At 32.7% G+C, this 13,469-nt stretch overlaps 1 protein-coding gene across 1 annotated transcript in view; it reads right to left on the minus strand.

Annotated features, from left to right (window-relative positions):
* The window catches only part of GLIPR1L1 (GLIPR1 like 1), a 35,795-nt gene that overhangs the window by 6,898 nt on the left and 15,428 nt on the right, over positions 1–13,469 (minus strand). Inside the window, 2 exon segments of the mRNA XM_035729138.1 lie at positions 7,142–7,254; positions 10,394–10,639. Coding sequence (XP_035585031.1) covers positions 7,142–7,254; positions 10,394–10,639 — 359 coding nt within the window.

Genomic DNA, 13,469 nt, shown 5'->3' on the forward strand with positions numbered 1-13,469 from the left:
TTGTGTCCTGAAAAATTACTAAGTTCACTTATTAGTTTTAGAAGAATTTTCACAGATTTCATTGGATTTTTTTTATATAGACCTATAGACCAGAAGTCAGCGAAGTATGGCCCCTAGGCCAAGTCTGGCCTGTTTTTGTGCAGTCTGAAAGCAAAGAATTTTTTATTTTTTTACATTTTTAATGGGTTCTTTAAAACGAAATAAAAACAAAGATGAAGGTAACAATATATATGGCATGCAAAGCTTAATATATTTACTCTCTGGTACTTTACATAAATTTTTTTTTTTTTACTCTTGGTATAATATTACATATAGGTTTTTCACAGCTGTCCTTTATTAGGTTTAGGAAGTTCCCTTCTATTTCCAGTTTTCTGAGAGCTTATATCAGGAGTGAATGCTTAGCTTTTTCTCAATCTATTGAGATGATCATGTGATCTTTATTTTTAGGTTGATTAATATGGTGAAATGCATTGATTGATGTATTTAGAATGTTAAGCCACCTCTATATTCCTGGAATAAACTCCATTTGGACAAGGTGTCTTAGGCTTTTACTATATTGATGGATTCAAATACTAAGTTTTGTTTAGGATTTTTGTACATATATTCACAGGAGATATTGCTCTGTGGTTTTCCTTTATTTCATTACAATTTGTGTCCTTGGAGGAATTTTTCCATTTCACCAAGTTGCCTCTTGATTGATTAACCCCACTTTCATTTTTTTTTTTTTTTTTTGAAAGAGAGAGAGAGCACACATGAGACTGCCATGTGTGAGTAGTGGAGGAGGGGCAGAGAGAGAGAATTTTAAGCAGGTTCCACACTCAGTGCAGAACCTGATGCAAGTCTCTGTCTCACAACCCTGAGATCATGACCTGAGCCAAAATCAAGAGTCAGAGGTTTAGCTGACTGAGCCACTCAGACACCCCAACCTCACTGTCATTTTGAAATGACTTTCTTAACTCTAGTATTATTCTTTGCTCTAAAATCCACATTATTTGTTATTAGCATAGACCCTGCTGCTTTCTTTTGACTAATGTTAGCATAGTAAACCTTTTTCCATTCTTGTACTTTTAATCTATTTCTGTGTGTTTCTTTGTTTATTTATTTAAATTCAAGTATAGTTAACATATAGTGTTATATTAGCTTCAGGTGTACAGTATAGTGATTCAATAATTCTATACATTACTCAGTGTTTATCATAATAAGTGTACTCTTTAATCTGTCACTTATTTCACTGATTCCTCCAACTACCTCCCCTCTGGTAACCCATCAGTTTGTTCTCTATAGTTAAACTATCCATTTTTTTATTTGTCTCTTTGTTAATTTGTTCATTTGTTTTGTTTCTTAGAGTCCACATATGAGTGAAATCATATGATATTTGTCTTTCTCTGACTTATTTCACTTAGAATTATACTCTCTAGATCCATCCTTGTTGTTGCAAATGGCAAGATTTCATTATTTTTTATGGCTGAGTAATATTCCATTGTATATACATACTACTTCTTTATCCATTCATCAATTGATGGACACTTGGGTTGCTTCCATAATTTGGCTATTGTAAATAAAGCTGCAATAAACATAGGGGTGCATATATCTTTTCAAATTAGTGTTTACATATTCTTTGGGTAAAATACCCAGTATTGGAATTACTGGATCATATGGTAATTCTATTTTTAAGTTTTTGAGAAACCTCCATACGTTTTTCCACAGTGACTATACCAGTTTACATTCCCCCCAATAGCACATGAAGGTTCCTTTTTTCTCCACATCCTAACCAACACTGGTTGTTTCATGAGTTTTTGATTTTAGCTATTCTGATTGTGGTTTTGATTTGCATTTCCCTGGTGATAAATGATGTTGAGCATCTTTTCATGTATCTGTTGGCCACATGTACATCTTCTTTGGAGAAATGTCTGTTCCTGTCTTTGACCATTTTTTAATTGGATTATTTGTTTTTGTGTGTGTGTTGAGTTGTATAAGTTCTTTATAAATTTTGGATACTAACCCTTTATTAGAGATATCATTTGCAAATATCTTCTCCCATTCAATAGGTTGTCTTTTAGTTTTGTTGATTGTTTCCTTGACTGTGCTAAAGCTTTTTATTCTGATACAGTCCCAAAAGTTTATTTTTACTTTTGTTTCTTTTGCCTTAGGAGACATATCTAGAAAAATGTTATGGCAGATGTCAGAAAAGTACTGCCTGTGCTCCCTTCTACGATTTTATGGTTTCATGTCTCACATTTAGGTCTTTAATCCATTTTGAGTTTATTTTTGTGTGTGGTATAAGAAAGTGGTCCAGTTTCATTCATTTATATATAGCTGTTCAGTTTTTCCAACACCATTTATTGAAGACACTCTGTTTTCCCCATTGCACATCCTTGCTTCTTTCTCAAAAATTAATTGACTATATAATTGTGGGTTTATTTTGGGGCTCCCTATTCTGTTCTATTGACCTATGTATCTTTTTGTGCCAGTACCATACTGTTTTAATTACTATAATTTTGTAGTAGATCTTAAAATCTGGGATTGTGATACTTACAGTTTTGTTCTTCTTTTTCAAGATGACTTTGGCTATTTGAGGTCTTTTGTCATTATGTACAAACTTTAGGGTTATTTGTTCTAGTTCTATAAAAAATGCTGTCGGTATTTTGATAGTGACTACATCAAATCTGTAGATTGATTTGGGTAGTATAGACATTTTAGCAATATTTGTTCTTCCAATCCATGAAATGGAGTATCTTTCCATTTCTTTGTATTGTCTTCAGTTTCTTTCATCAATGTTTTATAGTCTTTCACCCTTTGGTTGAGTTCCTGGACATTTTTATTATTATTACATTATCTTTAAGCTCAACACGGGGTTGAACACACGACCCTGAGAACAAGTCTGTAGCTGAAAGCAAGAGTCAGATGCTTAACCAACTGAGCCACCCAGGTGCCCTTATTATTTTTGGTGCAACTGTAAATAGGATTGTTGTAAATGTTAATTTCTCTTTCTGCTACTTCATTATTAGTGTATAGAAATGCAACAGATTTCTATGCATTGATTTTGTGTCCCGCAACCTTACTGAATTCATTTATCAGTTCTAATAGTTTTTTGGTGGAGTTTAGGGTTTTCCATATATAGTGTCATGTTATCTACAAATAGTGAAAGTTTTTATTTTTTCCTTACCTGTTTAGATGCCTTTTACTTCTTTTTCTTATCTGATTATTATGTCCAGGACTTCCAGTATTATGTTGAATAAAGTGGTGAGAGTGGACATGCTTGTCTTGTTCCTGATTTTAGGAGAAAAGCTCTCAGTTGTTTTTTTTTTATTATTATTGAGGATGATGACCTTTATTATGTTGAGGTATGTTCCCTCTAAACCTACTATGTGGAAGGTTTTTTTTTTTTTTAATCATGAATGGATGTTGTACTTTGTCAAATACTTTTTCTGCATCTATTGAAACAATCATGTTTTTTATCCTTTCTCTTACTCATGTGACATATCATGTTAATTGATTTGTGAATATTGAATCATCTTTGTATCCCAGGAATAAATCCCACTTGATTGTGGTGAATGATTTTTTAAATGTATTGTTGGATTCAGTTTGCTAATATTTTGTTGAGGACTTGCATCTATGTTCATCAGAGTTATTGGCCCATACTTCTTTTTTTTTTTGTGGTTTCTTTATCTGCTTTTGGTATCAAGGTAATAGTCTCATAGAATGAATTTGGAAGTTTTCCTTCTTCTGTCTTTTGGAATACTTTGAGAATACTTGGTATTAACTCTTCTTTAAATGTTTGGTAGAATTTGCCTGTGAAGCCATCTGGTTCTGAACTTTTGTTTGTTGGGAGTTTTTGATTACTGGTTGAATTTCATGGCTGGTAATCAGTCTGTTCAAATTTTCTTATTTCTTCCTGCTTCAGTTTTGGTGGGTTATATGTTTCTAGGAATTTATCCATTTCTTCTAGGTTGTCCAATTTGTTGGCATATAATTTTTCATAATATTTTCTTATAATCCTTTGTATTTCAGTGGTATCAGTTGTTATTTCTCCTCTTTCATTTATGATTTTATTTATTTGAGTCTTCCCTTTTTTTGTTCTTTTGGTGAGTCTGATTAAAGTTTATCATTTTGTTTATCTTTTCAAAGAACCCACTTCTGGTTCATTGATTTGTTCTATTGGGGTTTTTGTTTTGTGTCTTGTTTTGTTTCTTAGTTTCTATTTTATTTATTTCTGCTCTAATATTCATTATTTCCTTCCTTTTGCTGGTTTTGAGTTGTGTTTTCCTTTTTGAGCTCCTATAGGTGTAAAGTTGTTTATTTGAGATTTTTCTTCTCAAAGTAAGCCTGTATTGCTATAAACTTCCCTCTTAGAGCAACTTTTGCTGTATCCCAAAGATTTTAGACTATTGTGTTTTCATTTTCATTTGTCTCCATGTATTTTTTATATTTCCCCTTTGATTTCTTGGTTGACCCATTCATTGTTTAGTAGCATGTTATTTAACCTCCATGTATTTATGTTCTTTATATATTTTTTCTTGTGGTTGATTTTTCATTATTTCTGTCTTTATATTTAAAGTGTGTTTGTGTAGGGGCACATGGCTGGCTCAGTCAGTGGAGTTTGTGACTTGATCTCAGGGTTGTGCGTTTGAGCCCCACATTGGGTATAGAGATTAGTTAAAAATAAAATCTCAAAAAAAAAATGTGCTGGGCGCCTGGGTGCCTCAGTTGGTTAAGCGACTGCCTTCGGCTCAGGTCATGATCCTGGAGTCCTGGAATCGAGTCCCACATCGGGCTCCCTGCTCAGCAGGGAGTCTGCTTCTCCCTCTGACCCTCCCCCCTCTCATGCTCTCTCTCTCTCTCTCAAATAAATAAATAAATAAAATCTTTAAAAAAATAAATAAAAAAAATAAAATGTGCTTTTGTAGGCAGCATATAATTGGTTCTTGATTTCTTATCCAATCTTGGAATTTCTGCCTTTTCTTTGGATGTTTGTATCATTTAAATTTGATGTGATTATTTTTTTTAAGATTTTATTTATTTATTTTGAGAGAGAGAGAGAGAGTGAATGTGTGTGGGGGGAAGGGGCAGAAGGAGAGGAAGAGACAGAGAATCTCAAGCAGACTCCATGCTGCGTGTGGAGCTCAATGCGGGCCTTGATCTCATGAACGTGAGATCATGACCTGAGCTGAAATCAAGAGTCAGTTGCTTAATTGACTGAGCCATGCAGGCACCCCTGATGTGATTATTGATATAGTTAGGTTTAAGGTTATCATCTTAATTATTCCATTCATCTCCTCTGTTCTTTGTTCCCCTTTTCCTCTTTTTCTGTCTTTCTTTGGATTAACTGAATATTTTTTTTAAATCTAATTTTATCTGCTTTGTTGATGCCTTTGCTGTAAGTGGTTTTATTATTTAAGTAGTTGGAGCTTAGAGTATGCATCTTTTACCTGTCACAGTCAATTTAAATTACTGCACTTAACAGAGTAGAAGAATCTTAATATACTTAGATTTTTCTCTTTTAGCCTTTATGCTGTAGTTAGCACATATTTTAATTTTATGTAGTCGTAACTCTCACAATACATTGCTATTATCTTTGATTAAACAATTATCCTTGGAACAGAATTAAATAATAAGAAAAACTATATTACTCATGTAGTTACCATTTCCAGTGGTTTGATAAAATCTTTTAATTTTGAAATGTATTTTCAAAAGATATAGATTTCCCAGGGGACAATTTTTTTTCTTCCAGTATTTAAAGATATTGCTGTTTTCTCTCTGACATTGTTACCACTGAGAAATCTGCTGTCATCCTTATCTTTGTCCCTCTGTATGTAACATGTCTTAGTTCTCTGACTGCTTTTAAGATTTTCTCTTTATTACTGGTTTTGAAATGTTTTATTATAAGGTGAGTTGGTATAGTTTTCTTCATGTTTCTTGTGACTTGGGATTTGTTAGCCTTTTTGGTTCTGGGAGTTTATAATTTTCCTTAAGCTTGGAAAGTTTTGGGCTATATTTCTTAAAATATTTTTCTGGCCCTGCCTTGTTCAGGATATCAATTCTGCCTAAACTTATCTCACAGATAACTGATGCTCTTTTTATCTTTTTTGGATTTGTTTTCCCTATATATTCTATTTTGGATGGTAATAAATAAGTGTTCGGTAGTTCTGCAATTTCTCTGGTGTTTATGAAAATTGTACTTTGCTTGAGGTTTTAAGGCTATGTATTTGTCATTCTTGTTTTTGTTTCTGATTGAGAGGCAACCAAAGAAAATACAGAGAGGGCGCCTGGGTGGCTCAGTTGGTTAAGCCACTGCCTTCGGCTCAGGTCATGATCCCGGAGTCCCGGGATCGAGTCCCGCATTGGGCTCCCCCTTCTCTGTGGGGAGCCTGCTTCTCCCTCTGCCTCTGCCTGCCACTCCCCCTGCTTGTGCTCACTCTGTCTCTCTCTCTCTCTATGTCAAATAAATAAATAAAATATTAAAAAAAAAAAAAAGAAAATACAGAGATATACACATTTGTACTTCTCCATGGCAATTTTGGCACATCTCAGATCCTTTTTGCAAATTATTTATATTTATTCTTTGCCTGTGTTTTCATCTTTTATACACTTTTAAAAAAAATTTGGTTGTTAAAAGAGTTGGACTACTAAATGATTTTTATCTTCTTCCTTGTACAGATCTATTGGGATTAGAGTTCCAGAATTTCATTACTGGGGACTCCCATAGGCTAATGTTATATTTCCATTTATATATGCAATTATTAGCAAGGCAATTAAAAATTATGGTAGTCTTTTCTTAGAAGAATGTGCATTTCACTGTCATTCTCAATCATTTACTCATCCCGTTATGTCATATTAGAGAAGCATTTGCCAACCTATTTTGTATTCCATGTATTTGGATATTACTGTAGCAATGTATTTATATTCTCTTTTTTTTAACTTAAACAGTTTCCATAATTTTCATTCTCAAGTTTAAGTATTTCATGACAGGTATAATATTTTACATAAGGTAATGTTCTCTCACCACCTTCTATTTTATTTCTTGAGTAGCACTACAGAGGGAGACTTCCACTTATTAAAAATATATTTGCCTCTTTAGTATAAGGTTCTATTTTGGGAACAATTCTTAACATGTATTTTAATTTAAAATATTTTAAATAGCAAAATAAATTATGAAGGTCCATAGTTGCATACGAATATTGCAGTTTCAAATTCTCCAAGTTTAGGACACATTGTCCCTGCACAACCAACTTTATATGAATTGGCCCGAACTACCTATAAGGAAAGGAATTTTAAAATAAAATATGCAAAACAACTTTATGCAAACAATGCATTATGGGAGCAGGTATAATCTTTGTCATGCTACCAAAAATGAATGCATATAACTATTTACTCTCTATTTATTTTCTTAATTTTAATATTAACTTTAAAACAATTATTTTGTTAAGGCTACTTTCCTGAGGCCTATCTAACTAGTTTTTCCTCACTGTGAATTCTCATAAATCGAAAGGAGAATATACCATAAAGACAAAATTATATTTTTCTAGATGATTTATGAAATATATTTTCATTTTCTCTATGGGCATATCATATAAATGATATCAAAATCAGACTATAAATGGAAACAATAAAAACTTTTATCTCTTTTTCTCAGAAAAATTCTACTTCATTTATGATCACATTTTAAATTTTGTGGTCTGAACCATATTCTTACCTTTGTTAAGTAAACAAGAGACAGATAAGAATAGAGATTAAGAACATAATGAGTCTTCTGCAAAAGATGCCTGCCACAGAGATGGTGTATGTTTATTTTTGTCTAGTTGCAAAGAATAGCAAAGTTATCAAAAGGAAGATGACTCCTATGGAAAACTAGACAGGGGAGAGAGAAAAGAGTGAAGAAGATTACTATTTCTTTAGTAATAGTAAGAGATGAGAGAAGAGTAAGAGAGAAGAGATGAGTTTTGCTTCTAACCATGTGTGTGGCTTTAGAGACTGACAGCAATTCTGAGCTGGTTTCCTACTTAATAAAATGAGATTAAGCTTGATCCTTAAAAGATCCTTCTCCTTTTGAATGTTTCAAAAGTTAATAAGCCATACAACTGCAAGTATACGTTTTTTCTAAGAATTCATGTTTAAAAACTTGGTTCATGAGTATGTGGCTATTCCATGAAATTCTATTTGCTTAATGTATCTAAGTTACGATTCTGTTTTGGCTTTGAGAATGGTAAAAGTAAATATAGGTTTAAAATGTATTGCTTTCATTAAAGGGACTAGATGTGACAATATGAACATTGGCTGTAACTTCAATATGAATATAAAATGCAGGAAATTTTTAGCTCATTTTGTTTAGAACATTAAGCAAGATATAGTTGCTGAACAAGTAGAAAGAATGCACTCATTCCTAATTATTTAAGCATATGTGTAAATTAGCCAGTGTGGAGTGAGCTTCCAATTCTGATGTAGCAGTGATAGTGGAAAAGGAGTATTTGGGAACAGGTTCCTTTTGACTTGAAGCAAAAGAGAGAGACAAAGGATTATATAAAGGCTGTGAGTTATAACGTCTTAATGCCATATTAGGGATATTACATTCTGCTTTTTATCAGTACACCTGACATTTGGACTCCATTCTTTTGATTTTCCCCGCAGTAGCCAAACCGTATTCTTTGCAGACATCTATCCTGAAAAGGGTTTCCAGACTTACAGTGTCCTATTGTTGGACAATGAGTGAATAGAAGGGGAACATGGAAGCTGCTAATCTCTTTGTTCAGTGCTCCTCTGATAAAAATGACTTGCTTTAAGTCACTATATACTAATACATCTTATACAGATGAGTGAGTTCGGAGAAGAAAGTTAGCCCTTTTTATTGCTTATGGAGCTTCCTAGGAGTTCAGTGCCATTTTTAGGATTGGTTTAGTTTAAAAGCGGCTTCCACTTCTCACCAAAAATTCCAACCGAAATAACCAGAATACTTGGGAAAATAATGAGAAATAAAGTTTTTCAAGATACTGGACATCAGTATCTTGAAAAGGATAATGCCCTCTGTGAGTTGAGGGGAAAGGATTCAGGCAGTACAATTGTCCCAGATTATTGCTTTGGGAGAGTTTCCAGGCCATGGCTGGAGGGTTGGGAGTTGGGAAACCAGCAGAAGCTTGATGGATTCACACAACTGACAGGCAGAGCCGAGAGTCTGGGGAAACCAAGGATACAGGAGTTTAGAGAATATAGTACTGGGGAGGTGAAAATCTCACTGTGATACAACTGTAGAGATCTACAGGATGTCCTCATGGTCAGTTCAGCGAGCATTAATCAGCATGTATGTGAAGAAACTACCTGAGGCCTGGGAAAGAACCACTATAAAAACTAGAGGAAAGATGCTAAGACTTAAACAGGGCCAGGAATAGAGCCTGTTACTACTAGCCACTGGAAAATACCACTTTCTAGGGCATTGATAGAGTATGCACAAGAGTCTTGCTTTGCAAGAACCAAAAAAATTTTAAAAATTTCAGATAATGTAACTGTATTCCAGAAGACAGTTCAAGAATATTTAGAGATATATAAATAAACCCAGTATTCAACAAGGCAAAATTTACAAATTTGGGAATATAATAAATTTACCCAGCAGCATGATAAGAAACAGGAAAATTTGACCCATAATGAAGAGGGAAAATCAGTCTATTGAAACTAACCCAGAAGTAACCTAGATGCTAGAATTAGGAGGGAAAACATTAAAATAATGATTATAACTGTATCCCATATGATTAAAAAGCTAGATGAAAGATTAAACATACTAGATACTGTCATTGATTAGTGAACTTAAGATAAAGCAATAAGACTATCTGAAATTAATCACAGAAGAAAACAATCAGGAAAAGAGAGAAGAGAACATTAAACTGTGGAAAACTTCAAGTGGCCTTCTACATGAGTAACAACTCTGGAAGGGAGTAGCAAGCGAGAATGACAGAAATATTTGAAGAAATAATGGCAAATGTTTTTCAAAATTTGATTTAAACTATAGACATACAGTTCCAAGAAGCTCATTATATTGCAGCAGAAAAAACTGCAGTGCGTTATTATGAAATTGCTCAGGACCTGTAATAAAGGAAGAATTGTAAAAGTCAGAGCAAAAAGACACATAAAGCACAAAGGAATAAAGAAAAGATCATAGTAGATTTCTTGTTGGAAACAATGCAAGTGAGATGACAGTGGAGTAAGATTTTTAAAGTCCAGAAAAACAAACAAAAGAAACAAACAAAAATTCCAGTACATAGAATTCTATTCCCAGTATAAATATCTTCCAAATGAAGGTGTGTTTTTTAGATGCTCAAAAGAAACTCAAAATAAAATGGTAAAAAAGTTGTCTTTTGATAGAAATGTGCATAAATAAGAACTAATCAACAAAATGTCAAATATTTACCTGTGTATAATGGCCACAAGCTTTGGAACATAGTAGGGTATTATAATCATAAAATTCAGTTTCATTAAACCAAGCAACAACAGCAAATTTTGGTGAAAATATGCTTAATTCACCTAACCAGATATTTCCTCCAACAAATTGAAAAGTTGGATGGCATCTGTATGATATTGATAAACAGGAGTTGTGTTCGAATCTGCACTTGTTTGCCTGTGCTTTAGCAACCTTCGCTAAACCATCATCCCAAGTCTGAAAGATAAAATAATTTAAATTGAATCGTGCATATTTGCTTGGATTAATAAAGCTATTCTAATGATTGTAATCCAATTTTGTTTAAATTTATTTTAATAAAATACAGATTTTTTTGGTATTATGTTTACAGTTATTCATTTTTTTAGTCCTACTTCAGAAACATTTAGTACCCACTCTATGGCAATTTATCTTTGAATTTCCAATACCTTGCAGATGGCCTAGTACACTAGAGGCACTCAATAAATATATTCGAATGTGATTTAAGTAAGTCAAGAGTTCACAGTCTAGTAATTTGGGTCATGCAAATATATCATAAGTGAAAAATGAGTACCCATTTATAAGTAAAAAGGGAAAATGCCTCTTAGCACACCAGGAATAGAATTTCCTTAATTTGATCAAGAATATCTACCCAAACCAACAAAACAAGCAAAAAATGCTACAATAGGCATCGATATAATGGTGAAATATTGAAAGCTTTCCCCCAGGATGGGAAATGAAACAAGATGTCTCATTATTTCCTGTAAATAATACAGGAAGTTAGGTGGCATAATAAAATATATGAGCTATAAATACATAAGAAAAAAGACATAAAATGTATAATGACTGGAATCTATCATTACTCATAGATAACAAGACTGGGTACATAGAAAATTCAAACGAATACACAAACAAAACTATAGGAAAAAAGTGTAATTATCAGTTTCCAGATATCAGGAAAATATACAAAATTGTATTTCCACATATACTTCAGAAACAAATAATTAAAAGATAACAAATATATAAAAATAAATCCAATAAATGATATAAAAAAATCTCTACACTAAAAAAGCTATAAAACATCATTAAGATTAATTTGTAAAGACAAATAAATGGATATATGTAAAATGTTTAGGAACTGGAAGATTTAATATAGATAAAGGATTGGATATTGATATTTAATCCATTTCTAAAAAAATCCAAGTAGCGCTTTTTTTGGTGGAAATTGATTTCAAAATTTATATGGAAATTCAAAGAGCCAACAATAGCTAAGACAATCTTTAAAAAGTAAAACAAGGCTAGAGGACTTACTGTACCAGATATCAAGACATCATAAATCTACATAAAGACATTGTAGTATTGGTATAAGATATGGATAGACAAAGATCCCAATGAAACAGGATAGAGTCCAGAATCAGTTTTTGACAAGAGTGGCAACGTCTTAATGTAGGTATTATTGGCAAGATGATTTTTTTAATTTAAGTAAGCTCTATGCCTAATGTGGGGCTTGAACTTACAACCCCAGGATCAAGAGCCACATGCACTGGCAACTGAGCCAGCCCCTGGCAAGATGATTTTTTAAAATATTTTTATTTCAAATTAATTGTAAATTCACAAGAGGTTACAAAAATAGTACACAGATGTCCTGCGCAAACTTTGCCTGGTTCCCCCTCAATAATGTTTTATGTAACTATAAAACAATATCAAAATGAAGAAATTGACATTGGTACAATCAACAGACCTTAAGATTTCAGTAGTTTTACATGCATTCATTTGTGTGTGTGTGTGTGTGTGTGTTTGTGTAGTTTTATGCAGTTTTATCACAAGTAAATCACCCCCACGATCAAGATACATAACAAACTGTTCTATCGTCACAATGATTCCTCATACTAATGTTTTAAAGTCATACTCACTCATTCCCCCATCTAATCACTATCACTAACATGTTCACCATCTCTATAATTTTGTCATTTCAAGAATGTTATATAAACAGTCACAATATGTAACCATTTTGATATTGGCTTTTTTTTCACTCAGCAAAATTCCTTTGAGATCCATCCATAATGTTCCATGTGTTCCATAGTTTATTTCTTCTTATTGTGAGTGGTATTCCACAGTATGGATATACCACAGTTTGTTTAACTTTCACCTACTGATGGAAATTTTGATGTTTACCAGTTTGGGTTATTACAAATAAAGCTGCAATGAACATGTGTGAACAGGTTTTTGTGTAGCAGTTAAGTTTTCCTTTTTCTGGGAAAAAAGGAAAACAAAAAGTGCCCTAAGAAGGCAATTGTTGGGTCATATGGTAAGTGTACATGTGTTTTTTTAGAATAAAAGACCAAACTATTTTCTAGAGTGGCTACAACATTTTAGATTTTACATTCCCACCAGCAAAGTATGACAGATATAGTTTTTCTACATCCTCTTGAGTATTTGATGTTGTCACTGTTTTTTTATTATAGTTTTTCAAATTGGTGTGTAGTAATACCACATTGTGGTTTTAATTTGTATTTCCCAATGGCTAATGTGTTGAACATATTTTCCATTTGTGTGTCCTTGTAGTGAAATATCTCTTCAGTTCCTTGTTCGTTTTCTAATTGACTTTTTTTTTTTTTTTTACTGTTGAGTTTTGGGAATTCTTTATATATATTCTAGACAGCAGTTCTTTGTGAGGTAAGTGGTTTGTGTATATTTTCTGCTATTCTGTAGCTTGTCTTTTTATGTATTAACAAGGTATTTTAAAGAGCAAAAGTTTTTAATTTTGATGAGGTTTAACTTACTGACTTTTTTTTAACTTGCAGTCTTGGTGTCATGTATAATCAAAGTAATCTGCCATATTAGGAAGCCTCAATAGCTGTAGATCCTGAGGCTTTTCTCCACTTTTCCTTCTGAAAGTTTTATAGTTTTGTGTTTTACATTTGTTCTAATTTTTGTATAATATGTAAAGTTTAGGTCAAAATTTTTTTTGTTTTTTCTTTTGCTTATGAATATCAAAAATCTGTAGAGTTGTTCATAGTATACACCCGAAGGATCTGTAATAGTATGCCTGATTCATTCCTGATATTGG

Source organism: Zalophus californianus, chromosome 9 (genome assembly GCF_009762305.2).
Source record: "Zalophus californianus isolate mZalCal1 chromosome 9, mZalCal1.pri.v2, whole genome shotgun sequence".
Lineage (NCBI taxonomy): Eukaryota > Metazoa > Chordata > Mammalia > Carnivora > Otariidae > Zalophus > Zalophus californianus.